Source organism: Ostreococcus lucimarinus, chromosome 6 (assembly GCF_000092065.1).
Source record: "Ostreococcus lucimarinus CCE9901 chromosome 6, complete sequence".
In the NCBI taxonomy this organism is placed as follows: domain Eukaryota; kingdom Viridiplantae; phylum Chlorophyta; class Mamiellophyceae; order Mamiellales; family Bathycoccaceae; genus Ostreococcus; species Ostreococcus sp. 'lucimarinus'.
Genome location: NC_009360.1, coordinates 257,890 through 284,366, shown reverse-complemented (window position 1 = coordinate 284,366; position 26,477 = coordinate 257,890). Strand labels below are relative to the sequence as shown.

The following is a 26,477-nucleotide window of genomic DNA, read 5'->3' as shown; positions in this document are numbered from 1 at the left end:
CGCCGCGCGAGCCGCGCGCGCGCGTCCGTGTGTGCGTCGCTGCGGCCGCGCATCGCGCGCGCGGGACGCCCGCGTCGAACCGCCGCCGTCACACCGCGACGCGTTCGAGGCGTCATGTCGGACGAATCCGAGGCCAGGGAATTCCCGGTGGTGTGCGAGGACTGCCTCGGCCCCAACCCGTACGTGCGCGTGCAAAAGATGCCGCTCGGCGGCGAGTGCGCGATCAGCGGTCGCCCCTTCACCGTGTTTCGCTGGCGACCCGGGAACGAGGCGAGGTACAAGAAGACGGTGGTGTGCAAAGAGATCGCGCAGGCGAAGAACGTGTGCCAGGTGTGCCTGCTGGATTTAGATTACGGGATACCCGTCGCCGCGCGGGACGCCGCGCTGGGACGCGCGGGAGGGAGCGCGCTGCCGTCGAGCTCGGTGAACCGGGATTTCGCGGTGAATGAGATCGCGAAAAAGCTGGACGAGGGCGAGGACGCGTACGAGAAGGATGGGAAGGAGAAAAATAACGAACTGTTGATGCGGTTGGCGAGGAAGAAGCCGTATTATAACAAGAATAAAACGCCGATATGCACGTTTTGGTTGAGAAACGCGTGCACGAGGAACGATTGTCCGTATCGACCTTGCAACGGGGATACGCACATGCCGGAACTGAGCGCGGCGCCAGAGTTGAGAAAGCAAAATATTAAGGATAGATACTTCGGGACGAACGATCCGGTGGCGGAACAAATGCTCAAACGCGCGAAAGAGCGACCGAGCCAAAAGTTGACGCCACCCGAAGATGCGAGCATCACCACGTTGTTTGTAGGCGGCGTCGACCCGGAAAAGGTCACCGAGGACGACATCAACTCGCGCTTCTATCAGTACGGCGAAATCAAGGGCATTCGCGTGATTGGGACGAAGAAATGTGCGTTCATCACTTTCGCCACGCGCGAAGGTGCGGAGAAGGCGGCGGAAGATGCGGCGATAAATCTCGAAATCAACGGAGAGCGATGCCGACTCCAGTGGGGCAAGTCGGCGGCGAAAAAAGCGAGCGGCAACCAAGGGTCTGCGCCGGCACCGCCACCAACCGTGATGATGATGGCTCCAGGTGTGGAAGCTCCAGCGAATGGGCAGGCTTTACCGCCAGATATGCCGGCGCATGTGGCGATCCCCATGCCTGCGCCGGCCGCGGTGGGGCACGCGACCAAGTACCCGTCGATGGATCCTTCGCAGATGGGAGCGGTTTCAAAGAAGCAGGAAGCCGAGAAGTAGACGGATCATTTAGTAACGAAACACTCATTGATTGAATAGCGAAACGAAAATAACTGCATTAAAAATCTACGCCTCGGTCTTTCTCAATTCTTGGGTGAGCTTGATCCAGGAGTCGAGCGTTTTGCCCGCCTTGCCGCTCTCGTGCGCCTCTCTCGCCATGGCGATGCCTTCCACGACGTCCTTCGCTTGCTGCGCGGCCGCCATAGCGACGCCGGCATTCAAAATCAGGGTCTCGGCGACCGGGCCCTTCTCACCCTCCAACGCGGCTCGCAAAATTCTCGCGTTTGTCGTCGGGTCGCCGCCGCGCAAATCCTCGAGCGTGCACGGCTTAATGTCGACATCCTTCGGCTCGAACGTGTACGCGCGCGTGCCGCTCGGCGTCACCTCGACGACGTCCGCGGGTCCCGCCGGCGTGAGTTCGTCCAATCCCATGGAGTGCACGATCAACGCCTTCTTCATCCCAAGCTTCATCAACGAGTCCGCCATGAGTTGCTGCACCCCCGTGCTGTACACGCCGACGAGCGCGTACTTGCTGTGCGCCGGGTTCAACATCGGGCCCAACATGTTAAACGCCGTTCGCACCTTGAGCGCCTTGCGCACGGGCGAGACCTTCGCCATCGCCGGATGATATCTCGGCGCGAACATAAATCCGACGCCGACTTCCTCGACGCAGCGCTTCATGCTCTCCGGTCCCAGCTCGATGTCCACGCCGAGCGCCTCCAGCACGTCGCCCGACCCGCACAGCGAAGACACCGATCGCGAACCGTGTTTCGCCACCTTCGCTCCCGCCGCGGCGGCCAACACGCACGATCCAGTGGAAATATTCACCGTGCCCGCGTCGTCCCCCCCCGTGCCGACGATGTCCAGCACGTCGTCCCCCGCGTCCACCGTCACCGCTCTCGACTGCATCGCTCGCGCCAACCCCGCCATCTCGCTCGCCGTCTCCCCCTTCGCCCGGAGCAGCACCAAAAACGCCGCGATCTGCGTCGGATCCGCGTCCAGCAGCGCCTCCATCGCCGCGTGCGCGTCCTCCTCGGATAAATCCGCCCCCTCGCACAAATCCTCGATCACCTTCCGCAGATCCACCGCCGCGCGCCTCGCCGTCGCCCGCGCGACGACCGCGCGTCCCGCGCGCCCGTTCCCGCACCCTCGCGCGCGTTCCCATCGCCTCGCGCGCATCGTCGTCGCCGCGATCGTCGCGCTCGGTCCCTCCATCGTCGTCGCGCGTCGTCGTCGCGTCGCCGTCGTCACCGCACCGCGCGTCGCCGTCGCCGCGGGCGCGTTGAACGCGCGCATCGCGCTCGGATCGCGCGCAGTCTTCGCGCGTCGGCCGCGTCGCGTCCCGGTGTGCGACGCGCGCGCGCGCGAGCGATCGGCGTCGCCCGGCGTCCGCGCGGTCACGTGTCGCGCCCGGGACGGGGTTTCGTACGACGCGCGCGCGTCGCGCATCGCACTCGGGGATGGCGTTCGAAGACGATCGAGTACGCGCTCGTGCATCGATAAAAAGTTGGCGCCGACGCGCGTCGCGATTCGTCGCGCGCGATTCGTCGCGCGCGAAAAAACGGCGCGCGAAAAAACGGCGCGGCGACGCGAGCGCGACGCGCGAAGACGCGGACCGATCGACGCGACGACGCGCGAGCGAACGGACCGACCGACGACGGACGAAGGACGACGGACGACGGACGAAGGACGACGGAAGGGATCGTTGAGGCGAGGCGATGTCGTGGGGACAGGCGGCGACGCAGGCGCCGGCGAACCCGAACGGGGACTTTCTGGTGGCGAATCCGCCGAACGATGGGATAAGCTCGCTGTCGTGGTCGCCGACGGGGAATTTTTTGGTGGCGACGGCGTGGGACGGAGACGTGCGTGAACGCGCGAGGCGAACGCGAACGCGAACGCGAACGAGCGAACGAGCGAACGAGCGAACGACGGGGACTGACGAGACGACGCGGTGCGTCGAGACGCGATGTAGGTGTATTGCTATGAGGTGGCGAACAATGGGCAGGCGATGCCGAAGGCGTCGACGAAGCACGAGGCGCCGGTGCTGTGTAGCTCGTGGTCGAGCGACGGCGCGAGCGTGTTCACGGGCGGGTGCGATAACATCGCGAAGAAATGGGACTTGGCGAGCGGGCAGGCGACGCAGATCGCGCAGCACGATGGGGCGATCAGACACATGGCGTGGATCGAACAGGTGGGGTTGTTAGTCACCGGATCTTGGGATCGAACGTTGAAGTATTGGGACACGCGTCAGCCGAATCCCGCGCTCCAGGTTCAGCTCCCCGAACGGTGTTACGCGTTAGATGTCACGCACCCTTTGCTCGTCGTGGGATGTGCCGAGAGACAGATTCAGATTTTCAACTTGAGCAACCCGCAAGTGCCGTACAAGCAGTTGTTATCGCCGCTCAAGTATCAGACGCGATGCGTCGCCACGTTTCCCGATCGCTCGGGCTACTTGGTCGGCTCCATCGAAGGACGCGTCGCGGTTCAGCACGTGGAAGACAATTTGCAAAGCAAGAACTTTACTTTCAAATGTCACAGAGAAGGCACGCAAGACATTTACGCCGTCAACTCCATCTCGTTCCACCCGACGTTTGGAACGTTCGTCACCGCGGGCGCCGACGGCAACTTCAACTTTTGGGACAAGGATAGTAAGCAACGCCTAAAGAACATGACCAAGTGTTCGGCACCCATCTCGTGCGGGAACTTCAATCGCGATGGGACGATTTACGCGTACGCGGTGTCGTACGATTGGAGCAAGGGCGGTGACAACCCGCTGTCAAACACGCCGAATAACATTTACTTGCACGCCGTGAACGAAACAGAAGTCAAGCCGCGGCCGGCGAAGAGCGGAATCGGTCGTCGATAACGACCTAGCGATAACGAATTAGCACGGTAGGAAGTTGTATCAACCTCGTTTTCCTTCTAAGGTATTCAAAAACATTGATTACAAGCGAGTTAAAAGCGGCTTCGACGACTCGATCGACTCGCAGTCGATGGAAGCTTCAATCTTCGCTAGAGTCGCGCCGAACGCGCACGCCTCGAGAACGATGTGTTTGAGCTGATTCACGTGCACCGACACGCGTTGCTCGTCTGCGGTATCGTTTCCTCCGTTTCGATGCGGTTTGCGCCGAAACTGCCCCAGACTCGTCAGCACTCGTCCTCGATCGCCGGCGAAGAGCGAGGCGACGTGCAGTTGCAACACCTCCGTCGCCTCTACAGAGGCGATGCGCGCCGCGTGCGCGCGCGCGGACGGACCCATCTCGTCGATGTACTCTTTCAGCGAAACCATATCGTTTTGAATCTGAATTCCCCCCGGAACTCGCAAGGGAACCGGCACCTCGTACCCGGCGACGCGCGACGCGACGGCGCTCGGCGTCGAACCCTCGAGCGCCTTCAAGCCGCTGCGCAACACGCCGTACCGCGCCAACTTTTTGGGATACGCCAGCTTTTCCAAGTGCACGAAGTCGACGTTCGTCGATACGAAGTGCTCGAGCTCTAACCTTCGCTCGCTCGCCTGTAAAAAGTAACCGAAAGACGCGCACTTTGAGTAGACGTCCGCCAACGTCGACGTCTTCACCGCGTGCGTCAACCCGACTTTATGCGAATGCTTGGACACGTTATCGATCACGCGCAGCACCAAATTGATCATGAACTCATCCGAACCTTTCGGTAAGAGCTCCTGAAGCCGTTGACATCGATGCATCAACCGCAAGCGCCCTCGCCCGTCATCCGCCGCGCTCTCCCGCGCGTCGCTCGCCTCGCCGCCGCCGCCGCCCGCTCGCACGACTTCCCGCGCCGCGCTCAGGTACATGATATCCTCCACCTCCATCCTCGTCATCGCCGCGCGTCCGATCACGCAATCCCGATCGCACTCCGCGCTCTCCGCGCCCTCCCCCGCGGTGTACCCCATCGCGACGAGCTCCCTGAGCGCGCGTCTCGCGTCTCGCTCGAACCCTCGCCCGCCCTCCCTCGCGAGCGTCTCCCGCAGCCTGTCCCCCGCGCTCGTCCGACACTCGATCCCGATCGCGCGCGTCGCCTCACCGCCATCGTCACCACGATCCCCACCGTCTCTCATCGCTCGCGCCCTTCGCATCGCTCGCGTCGCTCGCGTCGTTCGCGTCGCGTCCCGTCGTCGCGTCCCGTCGTCGCGCGTCGTCGTCGTCGCGCCTCGTCCCGTCGCGCGCGCGACCGCGCGTTCCATCTCGATCGATCGCGCGCGCGCCCGTTCGACGTCGGCGATCGTTTCGCCGTCGCGCGATTCCCCGCGATCGTCCCGTCGCGTCGCGTCGCGCTCGGCGCGCGCGATTCGATTCGCCGCGTGTCGGCAATCGTCGTAACCGCCGAATGCGCGAATGTCCCGGTGCGCGATTCGCGTCGCGTCGCGTCGCGTCGCGTCGAGGCGTCGCGCTCGATCGATCGATCGATCGTCGCGCGTTCGCGTCGCGTCGCGAAGGATCAAGGCGCTCGAGCGCGGCGCGTCGTCGTCCGCCGTCGCGCGCCGTCGACGCGATCGATGGGTCCCCTCGACGGCGTTCGGGGTTCATTATATACCGGATCCGTGACTTCAATAAGAGCGTCGTGGTCGTATAATAATAGTAGAGCGTCCCCGCGATCGTCCCCGCGATGGGTCTCGTCGTGGTTTATATACGTCACTGGATCACGTATTCACATACATGAATACGGGATGTAAAACACCCCGGTCCGTCGCGCGGGGCGACGCGTCGGCGCGGCGTCAAAGCGACGCGCGTCGACATGGCGACGCCCGCGCGAGGTCTCGCGACGCCCGCGGTCGGGCGACGGCGCGCGTCGCGACGCGGTCGACGCGCGGCGCGACGCGCGGCGCGGGACGACGGCGCGACGACGGGGCGACGCGACGCGCGGAAGACGCGCGACGACGACGACGACGACGACGCGACGGCGCGCGGCGGCGACGGGGGCGGGACGCGGCGAGGGCTCGCGCGCGCGATCGCGGGGGGGGTGGTGATGCGCGCGGCGGCGACGCGCGCGCGCGGATTCGAGACGGCGCGCGCGGCGAGCGGGGACGACGGGGTGGTGGAGCTGACGCCGGAGAATTTCGAGCGCGAGGTGACGAGACGCGAGGGGGCGGTGTTCGTGGAGTTTTACGCGCCGTGGTGTCCGTACTGCAAGCGATTGGAACCGATTTGGGAGGAATTGCCGGAAAAGCTCGAGGAAGCGGGGTCGAAGACGCGCGTGGCGAGGATGAACGTGGACGCGTACGCGGATTACGCGAGCGCGTACGCCGTCACCGGGTTTCCGACGCTGATGCTGTTCGAGAACGGGCGACCGGTGGGGGCGAAGACGGGGTTGGTGGACATGACGACGGCGATGAAGTACGCGGGGGTGCGAGACGAGGGGGTTTTAGCCAAGTTTGCGCCGGAAAAGAAGCTCGACAAAATTCTATCCGGGGCGCAGGTGGAGTACGTGCAGGGCGAGCTCGGGGAGGTGCGGAAGGAATTGGGAGGGATACAAGACCCGGCGTCGCGCGCGCGCGCGCTGGAAGCGCTGCAACAAGTGGAGTCCATCGTCGGCGTGCGGGCGCTTTAGTTTGCGCTGCGTGCTACCTAGGTTGTTGTTATCTAAAAAGAATTCTAACGCTGTTTCACCGTCGATTTTTTCGTCACGACTCGGAGGAGCGAGAGTAGCGCCGCGGGGGTGACGCCGGAGATTCGACTCGCGCGCGCGAACGTCGTCGGGCGCACCGCCTCGAGCTTTTCTCGATCTTCGAGAGATAAATTGTCGATGGCGGAGTAATCAAAGGTTTCCGGAATCGCGAGCTCTTCCTCGCGGCGCATGTCGTCGATATCCTGCGCCTGGCGCTCGATGTACGGTTTGTAATACGCCTCGATCGCCGCGCACTCGAACGCGCTTCGATCTTCTTCGTTTACAGAACGCAGCGCTCGCACGTGCGGATCCAAAGGACCGAGGACGTCCGCGACGACGCGGAGAATTTTGTCGACGTCCCAACCTTGCGCCAACATATTGGACGCGCTGAGATGTCGACCGTGCTTGGCGATCGGTAGGTCCGGCGCGTACGCTTGCCATCGAGATGGTATGAGCGTGATCGCGTCGAGTGCACCACCGGCTTGTTCGACCAACGTGCGTCGTCTGGCCGCCGCGCGAGCGCGCTCCGCGGAGACGACGCCGTACCGTTCGCCGAGTTCTGTGAGACGCAGATCCGCGTTGTCGGAACGAATGCTCAACCGATACTCCACGCGCGAGCTGAACATGCGGTATGGCTCGCTCGTGCCTCTGCTCGTCAAATCATCCACGAGAACGCCGAGGTAGCTAGAGTATCGCGGTACGACAAATTCTTCGCCGTCGACGCTCGCCGCATTGGCTCCAGCGATGACGCCCTGCGCCGCGGCTTCTTCGTATCCAGTCGTGCCGTTGATCTGTCCCGCTAAGAACAAACCCTGTATGCGCTTCGTCTCCAACGTTATTCGCAATTCTCGCGGATCCACGTAATCGTACTCGACGCCGTATCCGGGGCTGAGTATCACGGCGTTTTCCAAACCGGGAATGGTGCGAACCATTTCTTTCTGCAATTCGGGTTCTAGATTATTCGTGATTCCATTCGGATAAACGACATCGGTGTTTAAACCTTCCGGTTCGAGCCAAATTCGATGGGTGCGCCCTGGAAATCTTCTCACTTTAGACTCGATGGATGGACAATATCTCGGCGTCGTCGGCGATTCGACGTCGTCGAGCTCGTACTTTGACTTAGGCGCTGCCGCGATGTACTTTTCAGTCTCCGACGTTGTATACGTGCTATGGCACATTATTTGCCGAGCGGGTGGTTTCCACGCCTCCGCGTGCACCGGTCGACTCGACGAGGTGAACGCAAAAGGGACCGGGACTGCGTCCCCTGGTTGAGGCGCGCACGCGGACCAATCAATCGTCTTCCCATCCAATCTCGGCGGTGTCCCGGTCTTCATGCGTCCCATCTTAAAACCTATACCATAAAGTGTTCGCGCCAAGCTGTGCGCCGCCTCGCCCGCTTTTAAATCTGCCTGTTGCGTGGTATCGTTTGCGAGTCTTCCCGCGACGACGCGCTTGGAGCCGATGTGCAACACGCCGTTCAAAAACGTCCCAGTCGTGATCACCACTGATTTCGCGCGCAACGTGCGCCCATTGTCTAAAACTACCCCTCGCATCACTCCTCGCGATCCATCGCTCGCGTGGTCAATGTCTAAGTCCACCACCGCCGCGTCGACGACGTCCAAGCCGCCGACGGCGCTCACCAACCGTTGTATCTCTCCCTTGTACAACTCGCGATCCATCTGCGCCCGCGCCCCTCGAACCGCCGGGCCTTTGCTCGAATTCAACATCCGAAACTGAATGCCTCCCCCATCCGCGGCGCGCGCCATCAAACCATCGAGCGCGTCGACCTCGCGCGCGAGCGTTCCTTTGCCCAAGCCGCCGATGGAGGGGTTGCAGCTCATCTCTCCGATCGTTTTATACGGATTCGGCGTCACCAACGCCGTGCGCGCGCCTTTCCTCGCGGCCGCCGCCGCGGCTTCGGTCCCGGCGTGCCCTCCACCGACGACGACGACGTCGAAATCGAGCGCGAGGTCGCGCGCGGCGAAGGACGCGGCGGCGAAGGACGCGGCGTGGGACGTCGACGCCGAGGCTCGCGCGGTGCGCGCGAGCGCGACGCGCATCGCGACACCGGTCGTGAGATCACCGCTCGCGCGAGCGCGCGTCGCGCGCGACGAGATGTGCGCCCGGCGAGGCGTCGGGGCGGCGCGGTGTTCTCGCACTGCGTTGAGTTTATGACAAAATACGCGAACAATGATCGAGGGGAATAGAGTTTAATCGATCGTTTGCGGGGCGTTTAAGCACCCGGGCGCTTGCTGGCCTTGATGCCCGCGATCGCCGCGGCGTAGTCCGGAGAGTTGAAGACGGCGGAGCCGGCGACGAGGGCGTTGGCGCCGGCTTCGATCACCTTGTACGCGTTTGCCGGGGACACGCCACCGTCGACTTCGATCCACGGGTTCACACCCTTGGCGACGCACATTTTCTTGATTTGCGCAATCTTCTCGACTTGAGATTCGATGAACGATTGACCGCCGAAGCCCGGGTTGACGGACATGACGAGGATCAAGTCGACCTCTTCGATGATGTACTCGAGCACGTTCACGGGCGTCCCCGGGTTGAGCACGACGCCCGCCTTGCACCCCAAATCCTTGATTTGGTTGATTGTGCGGTGCAAGTGAATCGTCGCCGCGCCTTCGGCGTGCACGGAGATGATATCCGCGCCCGCTTTCGCGAAATCCGCCACGCGAAGCTCCGGCTCCACGATCATCAAGTGGCAGTCCAGCACCTTATCCGTCACCGGTCGAATCGCGTCCACGACCAACGGTCCGATCGTGATGTTCGGCACGAATCTCCCATCCATGACGTCCACGTGCACCCACTCCGCGCCAGCCTTATCGATCGCTTGGATCTCCTCGCCGAGCTTCGCGAAGTTGGCGCTCAGGATGCTCGGGGACACGATGATGCTGTTTTTATCGCACGCGTCCACCTTGGCGTTCGCGCTGACGCGCACGCTTTGGCGCGCACCGCGCGTGCGGTTGTTTTGGCTCGCGCGCGCGCACACCTTGACGCCGGTAAACGAAGACGCGGACAACATGATCCCGATCGATTCGACGGCGAGTGCGGGGCGCGCACTTCAGGTTTTCGCGGCGAGGGGCGGCCGGTCGGCCGCGATCCAAAATTCGGACATTCGGGTATACGAGCGTGTCTGATCACTATATTATCACAGAACGGGTCGTGGGGGTAACGTCGTATTCCACGACTCGTTCGCGCGATGTCGACAGCCCCGATGGCGACGACGCGCGCCCGTCGCGCCGTCGCCGCCTCACTCGACGACGACGACGCGCCTCGATGTTCGCCGCGACTTCGTTGTCCTCCGCGACGCGCGCGACGTGCGCGATCAAGGTGCGTGGACGCGCGCGAAAAGTGATCGACGCGGGGGGGGGGCGCGCGAACCCGCGCGCGAAGGACGCGACGACGACGACGACGACGACGCGCGCGAGGAGGCGGGACGCGGACGCGGGCGATGGCGCGAGGGGTGACGCGCGCGCGAACGCGCGATGACGAACGACGGTCGAGGGATGGGCGGAGGAAATTACGTTCGACGACGCGCGCGCGCGGCGTGGGCGGGAGTCGCGAAGGATGGCGCGCGGGGGGGGGGGGCAGGGTGAAATCGTCATCTTTGGGAAACCCTGAAACCCGAGCGCGAGGCGAGGGCGAAGGGCGAGCGAGGGCGAAGGGCGAGGAAGCGCGTGGACTGACGAAGTGGGTGGTTTTTTACGATGATGCAGGTTTCCGGACGCAGTGCGCCCAAGCGCGCCGCGACCGTGGTCGTGCGCGCCGAGGGCGACGCCGCGGCGGAGGATGAGTACACCGCGCTCAAGCCGACCAAGGTGAAGGATTTCAAGGATTTGTCCAACGAGGCGCTTTTGGAGGAGGTGACGAAGAGCAAGAAGATGTTGTTCCAGTTGCGCATGCGTCAAAGCACGCGTAAGGAGTTCAAGCCGCACCACTTCGGTATCTTGAAGACCAAAGTTGCGCAATTGTACACTGTCAAGCGCGAACGCGAGGTTGCGGAGGGCGTGAACAAGCGCGACTCGCGAGAGTTGAAGTTCAAGGAGCGCACCGCGAACATTTACCTTTGATTTCATGGCGTAAAATTAGCGAACAATTAATTCTTAGCGAATATGAGTAATGCGAAAACGAGCAATTGCGTTCAACCACCGCGTTCGACGACGACGACGACCGCGCTCGAGGGGCTCGTTTTTCGCGCGCGCGCGCGTTTACAAAGGCTATTGAAAGCGTGCCGAATCTAAGTCGTAAAAGTATGGCTAATGAGGAATCAAATTTATCGTGTCTCGAAGTATCAACGACGCGCCCGAAATCAACAGGAACAGCACGCCCGCGCCTGTGATGCTTTGCTCAATTTCGAGCGGAATCTTCTTCCCGCCCCGCGCGGCTTCGATGGCGATGAGTAGTAGAAATCCACCGTCGAGCGCTGGTAAAGGAAGCAAGTTGACGATGGCGAGGTTAATGTTGATGACTGCTGCGAACTGATACAGCCCACTGACATCGCTTCGCATCACCTCTGCCCCCGTGGCCACGATGGCGATGGGCCCGCTCACCTGCGACTTGTTGTCGTCAAAGTGCAGGAACAAACCAGAGAGGCTTTTCCACACCAAAGCCGTCAACCGAGCGAATTCATTACCGGCCAACGAAGCGGCCTCGATCGGATTGCTCGCGATATGTTTGGATACGCTCGAGTTGGATTCGAGCTTGACGCCGACTTTACCGTCGCCAGTCGGCGTCGCGCTCGGGCGCAACTCGACAATCTTCACCTCGGGCGCCCCGTCCGCGCCGATTCGCATGAGCTCGAATTTCAAGACATCGTTCGGCGAGTTTTTCACCGCGTTCACGACTTTACCCACCGATTTCCCGCTCGCCGCCAGTTTTTCGCCGTCGACGGATAAAATGATATCGCCCGCCTCGATGCCCGCGTCTCGCGCGACCGACGAACTCGTAAACGCCTTGACGACGACTCCGGGTTCAAATTTTTGCTCCGCGAATCCAACCGTGGTGACTTGGTTGTACAAAATCCCGAACGCAAAAAGCACGTTGGCGATGATGCCCGCGGAGACGACCAACGCGCGATCGCTCGTCGGCCTGTTGCGCAACAAATCCGGATCGTCCTCCGGGTACGGACAATCCTCATCATCGTCCGGAAACGCCACGTATCCCCCGAGCGGGATCGCTTTCAAGCTATACTCCACCTCCGGTCCGCGATACGTGAAAAGATTCGGCCCGAACCCCACCGCGAACGCGTTCACGTGTATCCCCCGCGCTCGCGCCGCGAAAAAGTGCCCGCACTCGTGCGCCGTGATGATCACCGCCAGCACCCCGATCGCCGTTATCACGCTCCCCGGTCCCTCAAAATCGATCCCCATCGCGCTCGCCATTCCGAGCGTCGCGAGCGCGCGACCGTTCGCGCGCGTCCCTCCCTCCCTCCCCCCCGCGTTCGCGTCCTCGCGTCGTCGCGTCGTCGTCCTTCGCGCCGTCGTCCCGCCCCCACCGTCGCCGCGCGCCGCGCCCGCGTCGCGCGCCCGCGTCGCGCCATCGCTTCCCGGCGTCACTTTCGCGCGCCCTCGCGCGTCTCCCGCGCCTCCGCGCGCCGCGCGCCGTCGTCCCGTCGTCGTCCCCGTCGTCGTCGTCGTCGTCGTCGTCGTCGTCGTCATCGCGCGCGTCGCGCGCCCGCGTCCACGGCGAATCGTCGCCGCGCGCGCGGTCGAGGCGCACCGCGCCGCCATCTCGATCGCGATCGCGATCGCGCCGCCGTCGCGCGGTGCGGCGCGCGCGTCGCGGCCGTCGTCGCGGCGCGCGCGAGACACCCGCGCGTCGACGCGGTCTTCGCCACGCGAGGGTCGTCGCCAAGAGAGGGTCCGAACGACGCGACGAGACACCCGCGCGTCGACGCGGTCTTCGCCACGCGAGGGTTGTCGCCAAGAGAGGGTCCGAACGACGCGACGCCTCGCGCCCGCGCGCGGCGACGCGAGAGGGCGTCGCGCGGCGACGCCGAGGCGCGGCGCCGGGAGCCGAGCGCGCGACGACGTCGATCGACGCGCCGAACGACGCGAGCGACGGACGCGAGCGACGCGTCGAAGAACCACCCGAAGACGACGACGCGAGGACGGTGCCGTTCGAACGCGAACGTCGCGCGTCGACGAGATTCGAACGCGTCGACGAAGCGCGGGAAGTCCCGGGACGCGAAGGAAAACGAAAGAGTGACTCGAGCGGGATGACGCGGACGACGGATGGGACGCGCGGGGTGGCGGACGCGTCGCGAGAGGGGTGGACGACGCGCGCGCGCGGGGCGAGCGGACGACGGCGAACGGTGGGCGAGAGGTGGGCGCTGGACGACGCGACGCTCGGTCGAGGGTCGTTCGCGACGGTGTGGCGAGCGACGTGCGTGAAGACGGGGGCGGTGGTGGCGGTGAAGGAGATCGCGTGCGAGCGGTTGAGTAAAAAGTTGAGGGAGAGTTTGAAACTCGAGGTGGAGGTGATGCGAAGGATGCGAGACGAAAATATTCTCCGGTTTATCGATATGCAGAGCTCGAACGAGACGGTGTACATCGTGTTGGAATATTGTGGGGGGGGGGATCTGAGTCAGTTCATCAAGAGGCACGGAAGGATGGAAGAAATCGCGGCGAGACGTTTCATGCTTCAGCTCGCGAGGGGGCTCAAGGCGATGCGCAAGGCGCAGATCGTGCATCGAGATTTGAAACCGCAAAATTTGCTGTTGACTTCGAACGATTTGAACGCCGAGTTGAAAATCGCTGATTTTGGGTTCGCGAGATACATTCGCGACAGCGAAGGGATGGCGGACACCGTGTGCGGGAGTCCGCTGTACATGGCGCCCGAAGTTTTGAATTATCAGCGATACGACGCCAAGGCGGATTTGTGGAGCGTGGGGGCGATATTGTTTGAGATGCTCGTCGGTACCGTGCCGTTCACGGGGCAAAATCAAGTGCAGCTCCTGCGCAACATTCAAAAGACCGAGTTCAAGATTCCCATCCACATCGCCCAAGGGTTGTCGGCTGAGTGCATCGACTTACTTCGCGGCTTGCTTCACCGCGACGCCGCGAATCGCATCTCTTTTGAAGAGTTTTTCAATCATCCGTTCTTGAAAGCGGCCGACGTTGGAGTCGGCATTCCGACGAAACCAGGCGCTCAGAATTCGCAGGGAAGGATTTCTCGGAGCGGCTGTAGCGACGATAGCGAAACGATGCCGTTTGATATGGATGTCGAGAGCGCGAGCCCGTCGCCGACGTCGATACGTCTCGCGGAACAAGCGCAACGACCGATCAGTCGTCCGGTGCCGACGTCTACAAAAGTGCAAGAAAATGGGGATAAGATGAATATCGGTGGCGACTACGTCTTGGTATCGTCGCCAGGAGCGAGTGGGCCAAAGTCTACGGCGATGCGCTCGCCGTCACTCGGTTCGTCGCCGTTGTCGCGCATGTCACTCAGTCCAAGGGATGGGGCGGGTGCCACGTTCGGAGGTCGCGCGCGCATGTCGCGAGGGACATCGCCTTCGAGTCAACCGATGACGCTCGCCGCGCGCGCGCAAACGCAGTCTCAAATACTCGTCGCGCAACTCGGAGTGCGCGTGGGCGTTTTAGAGAAAGCCGCCGCGGTGCTGCGCGACAGTTCGATGGAACATTGGAACGCGGGAAGCAAGCTCGAGGCGCTATCCTTGGGCTTGATTTCTCTCGCAGCGCTGCGCACGGCGCACAGATTCGCGTCTGAAATCCTCACGACCGAGCAAAAGTCATCATCCATCGCGCTCAGTGGGACGAGCGCGAGCACTTCGTCCGCAGATAGTTCCCCCACAGCAGGAAGCTCGATGGCCGTCAGTGCTAAGCGCGCGACAGTGAGAATCGGAGAAGCGTTTCAAGCCGCCCATACGCGCGCCGAAAAGGCAGCGGCGGCTTGCAACGCCGCTGGCTTCGATATGAATTCGGCGCTTCCCGACGGCATGGAGTTGGTGTACCAACAAATCTGCAAGCTCGCAAAAGAAGGCGTTCGGGAGGAATTGGCGGAGAACAAGCAGACTGCGTCGGACACTTACGGTCGCGCGCAAACGCTTCTACAGTTCCTCATAGGCGAAGGCCCAGGCTTGCACATCACTCCGCCGCTGGTCATTGACGGCAGCACGCACGCTCGGCTTTCGCAGCTCTCCGCCACGCTCGCATCGAGGCAAAACGCCCTCGATCGCGGCCAGCGCGCTTGACACGAAGCAAATGTACAAAAACACGAAAAAAAGCACACATTGTCACGCCTTACTATTGCTACGCATCCTTTATGTTGTAAACAAAAGAAATTCTTACTTGTCCACGAGAACGTCTCGGCGCACCTGTCCCCAGAGCGTGCCTCGACCACCACCGCGCAACGTACCGACCGTCATCGTCTCGACGCGCGCGACAAACACCGTTGCTCGGCGAGCAACGGTGTTTGTCGCTCGCACACGCTCGCCGCGCGTTCGCTGGATAGTGACGCCGCCGCTGTCGTCACCGTCACGCTTCAGCCGCCGCCGCCATGAAGTTTGACGTGAACATTCTCCGATACCTCGACAAAGACACCTGGCGCGTGCTCGTCGCGACGGAGATGGGAATGAAGAACCACGAAATCGTCCCCGTGCAGCTCATCAACGCCATCGCCGGGTTGAAGCGCGGCGGTGGGTTCAAGCACATTAAAGAGCTCCTGAAGCACAAGTTGGTGCATCACGAAAATAAGGAGTACGACGGGTACCGCTTGACGCCGCTTGGGTACGATTTTTTAGCACTGAAGGCGTTTGTTAATCGTGGGTCGATCGTTGGGGTTGGGAGAAAGATTGGCGTCGGGAAAGAGTCGGACGTGTACGAAGTCGTAGACGGCGAAGGACGGCAGATGGCGCTCAAGCTTCACCGATTGGGACGAACTTCTTTTAGGGACGTGAAGAGTAAGAGAGATTATCTCGGTAAACGGACGCAATACAATTGGTTGTATTTGTCCCGTTTGGCAGCGATGAAAGAACATCAATTCATGGTGGCTTTGTACGAATACGGATTTCCCGTGCCGGAACCAATCGATGCGAATAGGCACGCAGTGTTGATGTCCGTCGTTCGTGGGGCGCCTTTGAGGCAGATACGCGACCCAGATAATCCTGGAGAGATTTACCGCGACTGTATGAAAAACATCGTCAAGCTTGCGAAACACGGGTTGGTACATTGCGATTACAACGAGTTCAACTTGATGTTGAACGAGAAAAAGAAGCTCATCATCATCGACTTCCCTCAGATGATTTCCACGAACCATCCGAACGCCGAGGAGTTGTTTTGGCGAGATGTGAAGTGTTTGCATAGATTTTTTGTTCGACATTGGGATTATCGCGCCGAGGACGATCCCATGGGCGAGCCAGATCCCGATTTTAAAGCTGTAGTCGCCGAATCCATCCCAAGCCAAGCCATCGACGTTCAGTTGAGAGCGAGCGGTTTCACGAAGAATCAAGAGAAAGAGCTCGAGGATTATACCGCGCAAGTTTTCGAAGACGGACGGTCGGCGAGCTCGGAGCGCGAATTAGATCTATCAAGTGATGAAGGCGACGAGGAAGAAGAGGAAGAAGAGGCGGTAGAAGAAGAGCTAGAAGAAGACAAGGAACCTCAGTATGACTTAAAGCTCAACGACGACGAAATCGCCGATCTAGCAGCGCAAGTTCAGGCTGCGATGAACGAAGAGGATGGGATCAACAAACGCGGCACGTACGACGAAGAAGTTGGGCCTATGAAGGAATTCAATCATCGAGCGTTTGAGGAACCTTCAGTGACAGATTCAGACGAAAGCTCCGAGCAACGCCGGGCTCGACGGCAAGCGCCGAGCGTGGCGCCGAGCAAAGCGGAATTGAGAAAAGAACGAAAAGCGGCTCAGAAAAAGCTTGCAATGGAAACGGCATCGATGATGTCAGTCGATCCCGCCGCTGCCGCCGACGCTATACGACAGCGGTTGAAGCTTGAGAAGCAACGTAAAAACAGCAAGCACAGCAACTTTGGCGCGCCCAAGGTGAATCACTCGAAAGAAAAGCACGGGCGCGGACATAAAGAGAAAGTGTCTAAGGTAGTCGACTCATTTTGGGGGTAAATAGCTTGCTATGATGTCTGTAATATTGTAATTCTACCTATCCGATGCCGCCTTCCAGCGCAAATATCCATTCATGTACTCGTCGAGAGCACCGTTTAAGACTTTATTAGCGTCACTTGTCTCGACTCCCGTTCGAACATCCTTAACAAGTTTGTACGGATGCAGTACATAGTTTCGAATTTGCTGACCCCACTCCGCCTTGACGATGTCCCCTCGAAGTTCGGCGATGTCCGCCACGCGCGCTTCCTCAGCCAACGCGGTGAGTTTTGCTTTGATTCTCAACATCGCCGCTTGCCTGTTCAACTGTTGCGTGCGATGTTCTTCGGCTTTAACAGTTATACCAGTTGGAATGTGCTTAATTCGAACCGCCGTCTCAACTTTGTTAACGTTTTGACCGCCTGCACCGCCCGAACGCATCGTCGTGACTTCCAAATCGGTGTCCGGCACTTTCACAACTTCCTCCATGTCTTCCTCGAAGAGCGGAATCACATCGACGGCAGCGAAACTCGTCTGGCGTGCTGCGTCTTTGTTGAACGGACTCTGCCTCACCAGTCTATGTGTACCCTTTTCCGAGCTCAGATATCCGTACGCATAGCGCCCTTCGACTTCGAGCGTGGCCGTCTTCAATCCTCCACCCTCGCCTTCCAATCGCTCCGTCGCGCGTACGGCGAATCCTCTCTTTTCACACCACCCTAAATACATTCGTTCGAGCATTTCCGTCCAGTCTTGCGCGTCCAACCCCCCAGCACCGGCGTATATCTGTAAAACCGCCCCGAACGCGTCGTACTTCCCTCCTAGTAGCCGTCTCAGCTCCCACGCGTCCAAAGCCTTGTCCAGCGCCTCCACGCTCGTCAGTGCCTCTCGCAGCATTTCGCTCATCTCACTCTCCACTTCTCCACTCTCCGCGAGCTCCAAAGCCGTGCGCGCATCGTCCACGTGCGCCTCGAACTCGCTCGCCGCCGCCAATTCCTCCCGCACGCCCACGAGTTCAGCCATCAGCGCCTTCGCTTTCCGCACGTCATCCCACAAGTCCCCCGCCGCGCTCGCCTCATCCAACGCCTCGTACTTTTTACGCAACCCGCGCACGTCCGCGATCTCCAGCGCGGCGTCCACGCGCGTCTCGAGCTCGTGCAATCGCCGCTTCACCACGCCCACCGTCTCGAATTCCCCGCTCGACGCGCTCGACGCGTCCCCGGACTGCGCGCGCGCGAGCGCGAAGCGCGGGACGTCGCGTCCCGCGCGCGAGCGCGTCGTCGCGACGACGGCGCGTCGCACGCCGACGAAGGCGCGATTAATCATCGCTTCGGCCGCAGTGCGTCGCGCATTGCGGACGGCTACGCGTCATGTTCGGTCGTCGCGGCGCGGTCGCGGCGTCGCCGAGCGCGAACGCGCGTTCGCCGTCGTCGTCGCCGTCGTCGTCGCCGCTCACGCCCAACGCCACGGCGCGCGGGGCGAGCGAGACGCCGGATGCGAACGAAATGTCGCTCGACGAGCTCGTCAATCGCGCGTCGAATCTGCTCGCAGACGCGCTCACGAGCGCCGAAGACGATGGGATCAAGTTCTCCAAGATCAATCGAGCGCGCAGGATGATCGAAGGAGTTCGACAGCGCGCCAAGGCGGGAGACGAGGACGCGCTCGAGGCGCTCGGCGCGTTGGAGGAATTGGCAAACGACGCGGTGGACAAAGTCGCGAACGGAGGCGCGTTTCGAGAAGTCGTGGAGACGCCGCGGGCGACGACGACGGTGGCGAGTGGTGGATTGGATTTGTTCTCGGGGTTGACGCTGAATGAAACGCCACCCATGGCGATGAATGCGACGATGATTTCTCCGACGGTTGACGCGTCGCCGAAGCCGACGACGCCAATTTCTCCGGCCGATTTGTTCGGCCTCAACAATGCGTCGACGCCCGATAGTTCGTGGAGACGTGAGAAACCCAGAATCGGGTACGGGCGTCGTGAAGCCGGCGCTGGATTAATGGATTTCGAGGCGACGATGATGGCGAAGGCGGAGGTGTCCATCGAGGACGCACCCGTCTTTGACGAAGTTGAAGTGGGAGGCGACGATGCGTTCGAGTTCGCAGTGGCGACGCCGAGTGAGGAGGACGAGTCAGCGACACCTATCGTTGGTGATGATAGAGGAGACGCGCGCGTGGAACTCCGTGGATTGTTGAAGGCGTCGGACGTGAGATTTAAGCCAGCAAAGTTGGCGTACGAAAGCGCCGAAGCGCGACGGGTCGCTGCGACCTCAAAACGGTTGGTATCCGCAAAAGAGTGTACAAAATTACTAGAAACCATAGAAAAGTTCAAGCTCGAGCAAGAAGGTGCCATCGGAAAGGACGATTTCGAAGCTGCCGCTCGCCTCGAAGAATCTATAGAGGGCGCTCGACGCGCATACTCTGAGATGATAGCGAAGCTCTTTGCTGCAGAGAATGAGTTCCGCGATTGCTTGGCTGAAGCTTCTGAAGCTTTGAAAACGTGGATTGCGGAAATTTGTTCGAGTATGGACGAAATTCAGCAATTTGCCGAAACGAAACGTCGACAACTGGACGATGCGATGTCTTCACAACATGAAGCCCAGCGCGCCGCTGCCATAGCGCGAGAAGCAAGAAAGAATGCTTTGATGGTCGCAAAGGACGAAGCACAGACGACGTGCACATCGTTGGAAAAGAATTTAGTAGATATTTCGGAGAAGAGAGCTGCTTTGGATGCGCCCTTGAGCGAATTAAGAGACGAGATTGCGTCGTTACGCGCCGAGCTCCAGGCCAAGGAAAACAAGCTTCACGAAAAAGAAATTGAACGCACGCAGCTTTTAGAAGAAGAGGGCTTACTGCGGCAAACTATTGCCGATGCCGCGCGTCGACGAGACGCTGCAACTGATGACTTGCAAAATTTTGACGAAACTACTGAAGAAGTTTCCAGCGGAGCTCCAGAAGAGTTGAAAGAAGTTCAAGACATCGCCACCGAGGCAGAGAACGCCACGGCGAGTCTTCAAGAGACGCTTCACCAGCGCGAGACGGATCTATCGAGCAAGCAAAATGCGCTGAATAACTTGGCCACATTCATCACAGCCGAAACGAGCGCGCGTGCCCGGCTTGACGAAGCCGAAAAGGCGCTTGAACGCACCCGCGATGAGAAGCGGTGTGTCGAATCCGCCCGTCAGCGTGAAACCGACCTGTCATCTCGCATCGCCGAGCTCGAGCGCGTCAAGACTGCCGCGGTCGAAGAAAAACGTTTCATCGATGCCCAGCAAGCGTCGACAACCATCAAAGAACTCTCCGCTGAGATCGACATTGCGAAAGCTTCCGCCTCAGTCGACGCCGTAGCGCTCGACGACGCCATCGCTAGAGCGTCCGCGGCGCTCGACGACGCCGTCCTAGCGAGCGCCACCGCGCGTTTAAATCGTCTTCGCGCCGAAAGTGGCGACGCTGCGACCGTCGCGATCGATTTATTGCGCATGGCGCACCCGAAATTAGACTTGTAAGCCGCGCAAACGTCCCTGTGCGACGACGCACAAAATGAAGGCGACCGACCGGTTGCACAACGGCGCGCGTGGGCGTCGGCATGTTCGCGAACCGCGCGCTGCGCGCGCGCGTTTCGGCGTCGAAACCACTCGCACGAGCCTCGCGCGCGTCGCGCACGCGCCGCACGAGCGCGGTCGTCGTCGTGGCGGCTTCGAACGGCGACGACGGGGACGAAGATGCAACGCTCGAACGACGAAGACGCGCGCTGGACGCGCGCACGATGGACGCCATGCTCGGCAAGACGACGGAGAGTGTGAATGATTGTTCGCACGCTGAACGACCGCGGAGAGCGGTGGTGCGGGCGCGCGCGGTGGGCGTCGCCGGCGCGTGTGTCGTCGCCGGAGCGCTCGGTGGCGGTTGGACGAGCGTGCGCAAGCCGCCGACGCCGGCGCCAGCGCACGCGAGCGCGAGCACGAGTTTCGAAGATCGGTTGAATAATGCGCGATCGAACGGGATGTACGTTGCGCAGAGAGTTTTCGGCTGGCCGTTGTATGGGAAAGTTTTTATGATCACGGCGGCGATGGTACCGCTCGTCCTCGCCGCGGCGGCGGTGTACAGGCACGTGAGCGAAGAAGAGTGGGGTGCATCCATTGCAAAGACGTTTTATTGGTTGAATGACGTTCCTGGAGCGGACAGTACGGCAGAAGAGAACTGGAAAAGTGTTGTCGTCGCACAACTGATTGTGTTTTGTGGGATGTTCACCTTTGCAATTTTAATCGGCGTTGTGTCTGACGAAATCGCGAGCAAGGTTGACGAGGTAAAGACGGGGAACAGTAAGGTGTTCGAACAGAATCATACCGTAATATTGAACTGGAATGAGCAGTTGATTCCGTTACTGAAACAAGTCGCCGTGGCAAAGAGCGAAGGGATTGGTTTCGAAAGGCCGGTGGTTTTACTGGCTAACAGGGACAAGGAGGAGATGGACGCCACCATTGAAGATGAACTCCAGGATAGTCCTCCGCTGACCGTCGTAACTCGCTCGGGTCAAGCTCATAATGCTGAAGACTTGGATCGAGTGAACGCTTGGGCGGCCGAGCGGGTCGTGGTGTTGCACGATGACGGCGAGAACGAGGACACTGTCGAGAGCCAAAAGGCGGCGGCGGTGTTGAATTTGCGTTCTGGCGGCGGCATCACAGGTGGTCGAGGGCCAAACGTCATCGTTCAATCTCCCACTCGCAGATCTGAAATCGATGATGGTGTCGCTCTCGCGGTCGATTTGACTGAGAAAGAAGGGAATAAACATGGCGAATTCTGCGTCGTCAACGGCACTGGAGAGTTGTCGAAACTCAAAGCTTACTCCATCATGCAACCAGGCGGAAGTAAATTATTTGAAGATCTCATGCTTCAATCCAACGATAGTTCTGAGTTTTACACGTATTCGCACCCAAGTCTAGCGGGTAAGACATTCCAGGAAGCCTGGAGAATGTTCAACACGACTACACTGGTCGGAATTACCAACGCAGAAGGCATGATCCTTGGTCCGAGCGAGACTGACGTCATTGGACCAAGCGGGGCAGTCACCGTCGTGGCAGACAACAAGTCCACGATCGAAGCAGATATTGCGAAGCGGAAAGGGTCCAATAAAAACGAGAATATTCCTCCTCCGGGATCACAGCACTTGACAATGCTTAGATGCCCGGTCCGGATGCCGGCTCCCCGCAAAGTTGTCATGCTCGGTTGGAACGAGGAGAGTTCTAGTGTGCTCGAAGACATGCTAGTCTTAGCTCCACCTGGCTCGAGTATAACCCTCATCAACAATTATGAGCTCGATAAAAGTATTTTAAAAGGGAACACGAATTGCAACGTGAAACACGTGGCCATGGACGCCCAGAAGAGAGCGACGTTGGAACAAAATCGTGTGCACGAAGCGGGAGCGGTTTTGATCATGCCCCCAACAGATAGCGACGACGCAACGCAAGACAGTCACGCACTGTCATCAATCATGCAAGTCGCGTATTTATCAAAAAGAGCTGACACGGGTCACGCTCCTCATATCGTCTCTGAGTTGTCGAGTGAAGTGGCAAAGAGGGTGGCTGAGGATATGTATGCTGGCATCGGTACGGTTGACGTGATTTTACACGACAATCTCATAGGCGGCGCGCTTCTTCAAGTTTCTGCCAACACCAAACTCGCTGGTTTGTTTGACTATCTGCTCGAAAAGCAGGGCAAAGAGCTGTACATGCGCATGTACAATGAATTTGTCACTGAAAATGACGCCGAAGTGTACTGGGGAACGATTTGCGAGCGCGCTCGCGAACGGGACGAAATCGCGTTGGGCATCATGCGCGCTGATGGTGAACTCGCCATTTCTCCGCGAAAGGACAAACGAGTCAGACTGAATCCGGGTGATCAAGTCGTCGTGCTCGCGGAGGATTGGTGGACGCCTACGAGCGTCAAAGCCAAGCAAAGTTAGTTGAGACGAGCACTTTTATACAACTGCTATACACTACACGCATCGCTAGTATACTACTCACGCATCGCTAGGCGGTAAACCCATGGCGTCTCTCACCAGTGGACTTCTCGCTTTACGCCTCTCGCCCGCGTTCGTCCTGACGCACGACACACCGACTAAAACCAACGCCGTCGCGACGATGAACGACTTGAAGTGCTTTGGCAGCGCGTTATCCGTCGCTCGCCGCGCCGCGCTCTCCGCCATCGTGAACCCTCGATTCGTCCCTCCGCCCCGTAGGTCGCTCAAAAGTATATCTCTCGACGCCATCACTGCGCTGAATCGCTCGCGCGACCCCGTGGCGCGATCGGGATGCGCATCCAACGCGCGCTCGCGCACGGTTCGCTTCACCAAGCTCGGATTCCTCGCGTCGCGCTCGTCCAGTCCCAGCACGCGCATCGCGTCGTCGCGCGTCACCGGCGCCGCCATCGCGCGCGCATCGTCGTCTTCATCGCGCGCGCCCCGCATCCATCGCCCGCGCGCGTCCGACTGCCGCCGAACGTCGCCGCCTCGCGTCCGAGCGGGGCGTCCCGCGGCGTCCCGCGGCGTCCCGGCGGCGGCGCCATTCGACGACGCCGACGCGGCGAAGCGCGAAGCGGCGAAGCGCGACGCGGCGAAACGCGGTGAAACAAAGCGCGGCGAAGACACCGAGATCGCGCGCGCGCGAGACGCGCGGACGCGATGTCGAGCTCGCTTCGTAACGCCGTCAAACGCAAGACGCACAAGGAGCGGTCGCAGTTGAGCGAGCGCAAACGGTTCGGTTTGCTGGAGAAGAAGAAGGATTACGTGCTTCGCGCGAGAGATTATCACAAGAAGGAAGATGCGATCAACGCGTTGAAGCGAAAGGCGGCGTATAGGAATCCGGATGAGTTTTACTTTGCCATGCAAAAGGCGAAGACGGACGACGGGGTGCACGTGGCGAGGAGCACGGAACAGAACAAATACACCGAAGAAGAGTTACGGGTGATGAAGACGCAGGATGTGAAGTACGTGCAAATGAAGGCGGCGATTGAGGGTAAGAAGGTGGAGAAGATGAAGCGAAATTTGCACGGTATCGGCGTTCCGGTGAAGCGCAAACACACCGTCTTCGTTGACACGGAAGAAGAGGCGAAAAGTTTCGATGCGGCGGAGCATTTCGATACCGTCCCTGAGCTCGTGAATCGAACATTCAATCGTCCTCGTCGGGCGCAGTTGGAGGACGAAGACGCGGTGGTCGGCGTGCGAAGCGACGGCGCCGCCGGCTCGAGCGGCACTGGCGCATCGGAGATTTCTATGAAGAGGCTCACGCGGATGCAGAAGGGTGCGTACAAGACGTACACCGCCTACGATGAACGAGCGAAGAAGCTGAAGGACATGAGCGCAGAGATGGCGATGCAAAAAGTCATTTCTCACTCCAAAGGGCACAAGGTGAAGATTACGAAGACGAATCCCGATGGAACAAAGACGTCGTACTTCAAATGGAAGCAAGAACGCCAGAAATAGATGCGAGTGTCCGTGCGCGAATCCCATTCGTCTTCAGTAGCGATTATTTTAGCTTGAATGTAATTATACTGACACGATACCGTGATTTCACCTGTCGATTCGTGAACGTTCAATCTCGTCGAGTTGATAACCACGAGGCAAACTCAGATTTCAGACTTCAGAATGCACCGCTCACGAACATGGGCGCAAGGCAATCTCGGCATGACGGAACTGCAAATAATCTCTCGAGCGCAAACAGCTTAGATAGCGTGTCGTGCGTCGACATCGAAACAGCGAAACAGTTGCAGCAAGGTGTGCTCGAAGCAAAGCACCACGGTGCTCATCGTGTGGCCTCGATTTCATCGCAGCAAAACGGTCTTACCATCGCGCTCGACGGCGTGGGATGCGACATTAAAGTCTCATCTGGATCAGTTCACAACTCCTGCACTTGCAAGCAAGAGTCCTCGATCGAACCAGTGGCGCGTACCAAGGTCATTTTGAACGAAATCAGCGGAGTCATCGAAAGAGGCGCGATGTGTGCGGTGATGGGCCAGTCTGGATCTGGGAAGACGACGCTCTTGGACATAATATCTGGGCGCAAGACGGAAGGCAGGATACGTGGTAAGATTCTCTTTGATGGTGTGGTGCCCAGTTTGGCGACGATCAAGAAGTACACGGCGTATGTTCCGCAACATGAAGCCTTCTTCGGAGGCGCGACTGTCGCGGAGACAGTTACGTTTGCAGCGATGATCAAGCTTCCTGGCACGTCAACTGAGGACGTAAAGCGTAAGTTGGAGTTAGTGGAGCACGTGATTGATCAGATGAATCTTTCAAAGTGTCGGGATACCCTAGTCGGCAACCACGTGATTCGCGGGATAAGCGGTGGAGAGCTCAAGCGATTGGCCGTCGCGTCCGCGCTGTGCACGTCAAATCCCAGAGCGATGTTCTTGGACGAGCCTACTTCGGGTTTGGACTCTTCAATGGCAGCTGATGTGATCAATTGTCTATCCAGACTTCAAGCGGAGGATGGTCGCACGCTCCTGGTGACCGTTCACCAACCTTCCATGCCGATCTACCAATCTTTCAACAAGTTGATTTTGCTCACCTCTGGCATGCTCGCGTATTTCGGCGAAGCTGGGCACAATCCCATGGACTTTTTCATCAATCAAGGGTTTCCATACGAGGCTGGCTTTAACATCGCAGAGTACTTTATCGACACCATATCCACTGGTCAGGAGTGCGCCAAATATTACGCCGAATCGAGCCTGCGCGCGTCCAACTTGGAGCACGTGGCAGAAATCACGTCGCTCAAACTGCCGATGAACGCGGTGACGATCAACACCGAATCTTCAAAGACCAACGGCACAGGCAAAGATTCAGAATATGCGCACAATCCATTCACTGAGTTGGGCATCATGATTCGGTATAAGGATGCCCCAAAATGGCGCTACGCGATCTTCTGGTTTACAAGATGTGGTCTGTACGTCATTCTCGCCGCTCTGCTGAGCGCGTTTTTCTATCAGCAGAAAAAGACTCCAACTGGGATATTGAACACCAACGGCATCATGTTCATCGCGTGCATACTACCGTCGTTCATGGCACAAGTCCACGTGGAAGAAGTGAAATTTGAGCGCGAAGTCTACACTCGCGAGTTTCACGAAAGCTATTATCGTCCGGGAAATTACGTCGCTTCAAAAATTATCGCCGAAATGCCCATGACCATCCTCGCCTCTTTGTCTTTCTCCGCGGTTTTGTATTGGTGCGTCGGGCTCAATCCAACCGCGATTGCGTTCTTCTTTTTTGTTTTCACCTGTCTCGTGAACTTCACCATCTCGCAGCTGATCGGCTGCACGATCTCAGCTGCGATTCCGGGTGACGTCGGCCCCGCGAGCGTGCTCCCAATTTACGCAACGATAAACATGTTAGTCGGAGGTTTCTTCATTCGAGCTCGCACGATACACAACGCGTGGAGATGGTTGTACAATATCTCGTTCATCCAGTGGGCGTGGTCGTCGATCATGGTGAACGAGTACGACGGCCGCGAATTCTTTGATCACTGCGGCTC

General features: G+C 59.7%; 16 protein-coding genes across 16 annotated transcripts; 10 read left to right on the top strand and 6 right to left on the bottom strand.

Annotated features, from left to right (window-relative positions):
• Positions 1-96: 96 nt before the first annotated feature.
• On the top strand, positions 97-1,257 carry OSTLU_41266 (predicted protein; the record flags this gene model as incomplete). Its single annotated transcript, XM_001418394.1, has 1 exon — positions 97-1,257. A coding segment is annotated over one exon (1,161 nt), but the record flags the coding sequence as incomplete, so codon positions are not given.
• Positions 1,258-1,323: 66 nt separating this feature from the next.
• On the bottom strand, positions 1,324-2,603 carry OSTLU_32105 (predicted protein; the record flags this gene model as incomplete). The annotated part of the gene is made up of 1 exon (XM_001418164.1): positions 1,324-2,603. The coding sequence occupies exon 1, from the start codon at positions 2,434-2,436 to the stop codon at positions 1,324-1,326; it is 1,113 nt and encodes a 370-aa protein (XP_001418201.1). The 5' UTR covers positions 2,437-2,603.
• A 372-nt stretch (positions 2,604-2,975) lies between these two features.
• Positions 2,976-4,123, top strand: OSTLU_12608 (predicted protein; the record flags this gene model as incomplete). Its single annotated transcript, XM_001418393.1, has 2 exons — positions 2,976-3,119; positions 3,230-4,123. 2 exons carry the CDS (start codon positions 2,976-2,978, stop codon positions 4,121-4,123), a joined length of 1,038 nt encoding a protein of 345 aa, XP_001418430.1.
• A 78-nt stretch (positions 4,124-4,201) lies between these two features.
• On the bottom strand, positions 4,202-5,332 carry OSTLU_92876 (predicted protein; the record flags this gene model as incomplete). Its single annotated transcript, XM_001418163.1, has 1 exon — positions 4,202-5,332. The coding sequence occupies one exon, from the start codon at positions 5,330-5,332 to the stop codon at positions 4,202-4,204; it is 1,131 nt and encodes a 376-aa protein (XP_001418200.1).
• Positions 5,333-6,306: 974 nt separating this feature from the next.
• OSTLU_10584 (predicted protein) lies at positions 6,307-6,549 on the top strand (the record flags this gene model as incomplete). Its single annotated transcript, XM_001418392.1, has 1 exon — positions 6,307-6,549. A coding segment is annotated over one exon (243 nt), but the record flags the coding sequence as incomplete, so codon positions are not given.
• A 347-nt stretch (positions 6,550-6,896) lies between these two features.
• Positions 6,897-8,720, bottom strand: OSTLU_1251 (predicted protein; the record flags this gene model as incomplete). The annotated part of the gene is made up of 1 exon (XM_001418162.1): positions 6,897-8,720. A coding segment is annotated over one exon (1,824 nt), but the record flags the coding sequence as incomplete, so codon positions are not given.
• A 392-nt stretch (positions 8,721-9,112) lies between these two features.
• On the bottom strand, positions 9,113-9,910 carry OSTLU_32100 (predicted protein; the record flags this gene model as incomplete). The annotated part of the gene is made up of 1 exon (XM_001418161.1): positions 9,113-9,910. The coding sequence occupies one exon, from the start codon at positions 9,908-9,910 to the stop codon at positions 9,113-9,115; it is 798 nt and encodes a 265-aa protein (XP_001418198.1).
• Positions 9,911-10,703: 793 nt separating this feature from the next.
• On the top strand, positions 10,704-10,889 carry OSTLU_9845 (predicted protein; the record flags this gene model as incomplete). The annotated part of the gene is made up of 1 exon (XM_001418391.1): positions 10,704-10,889. A coding segment is annotated over one exon (186 nt), but the record flags the coding sequence as incomplete, so codon positions are not given.
• Positions 10,890-11,144: 255 nt separating this feature from the next.
• On the bottom strand, positions 11,145-12,257 carry OSTLU_12605 (predicted protein; the record flags this gene model as incomplete). The annotated part of the gene is made up of 1 exon (XM_001418160.1): positions 11,145-12,257. One exon carries the CDS (start codon positions 12,255-12,257, stop codon positions 11,145-11,147), a length of 1,113 nt encoding a protein of 370 aa, XP_001418197.1.
• An 848-nt stretch (positions 12,258-13,105) lies between these two features.
• On the top strand, positions 13,106-13,996 carry OSTLU_41102 (predicted protein; the record flags this gene model as incomplete). Its single annotated transcript, XM_001418390.1, has 1 exon — positions 13,106-13,996. A coding segment is annotated over one exon (891 nt), but the record flags the coding sequence as incomplete, so codon positions are not given.
• A 1,409-nt stretch (positions 13,997-15,405) lies between these two features.
• Positions 15,406-16,365, top strand: OSTLU_40859 (predicted protein; the record flags this gene model as incomplete). The annotated part of the gene is made up of 1 exon (XM_001418389.1): positions 15,406-16,365. A coding segment is annotated over one exon (960 nt), but the record flags the coding sequence as incomplete, so codon positions are not given.
• Positions 16,366-17,016: 651 nt separating this feature from the next.
• OSTLU_15725 (predicted protein) lies at positions 17,017-17,853 on the bottom strand (the record flags this gene model as incomplete). The annotated part of the gene is made up of 1 exon (XM_001418159.1): positions 17,017-17,853. The coding sequence occupies one exon, from the start codon at positions 17,851-17,853 to the stop codon at positions 17,017-17,019; it is 837 nt and encodes a 278-aa protein (XP_001418196.1).
• Positions 17,854-18,569: 716 nt separating this feature from the next.
• OSTLU_32094 (predicted protein) lies at positions 18,570-20,462 on the top strand (the record flags this gene model as incomplete). Its single annotated transcript, XM_001418388.1, has 1 exon — positions 18,570-20,462. The coding sequence occupies one exon, from the start codon at positions 18,570-18,572 to the stop codon at positions 20,460-20,462; it is 1,893 nt and encodes a 630-aa protein (XP_001418425.1).
• Positions 20,463-21,022: 560 nt separating this feature from the next.
• On the top strand, positions 21,023-22,915 carry OSTLU_94483 (predicted protein; the record flags this gene model as incomplete). Its single annotated transcript, XM_001418387.1, has 2 exons — positions 21,023-21,638; positions 21,816-22,915. The coding sequence occupies 2 exons, from the start codon at positions 21,023-21,025 to the stop codon at positions 22,913-22,915; spliced, it is 1,716 nt and encodes a 571-aa protein (XP_001418424.1).
• A 717-nt stretch (positions 22,916-23,632) lies between these two features.
• On the top strand, positions 23,633-24,433 carry OSTLU_32092 (predicted protein; the record flags this gene model as incomplete). The annotated part of the gene is made up of 1 exon (XM_001418386.1): positions 23,633-24,433. The coding sequence occupies one exon, from the start codon at positions 23,633-23,635 to the stop codon at positions 24,431-24,433; it is 801 nt and encodes a 266-aa protein (XP_001418423.1).
• Positions 24,434-24,900: 467 nt separating this feature from the next.
• Positions 24,901-26,469, top strand: OSTLU_1441 (ABC(ABCG) family transporter: multidrug; the record flags this gene model as incomplete). The annotated part of the gene is made up of 1 exon (XM_001418385.1): positions 24,901-26,469. A coding segment is annotated over one exon (1,569 nt), but the record flags the coding sequence as incomplete, so codon positions are not given.
• Positions 26,470-26,477: the final 8 nt, after the last annotated feature.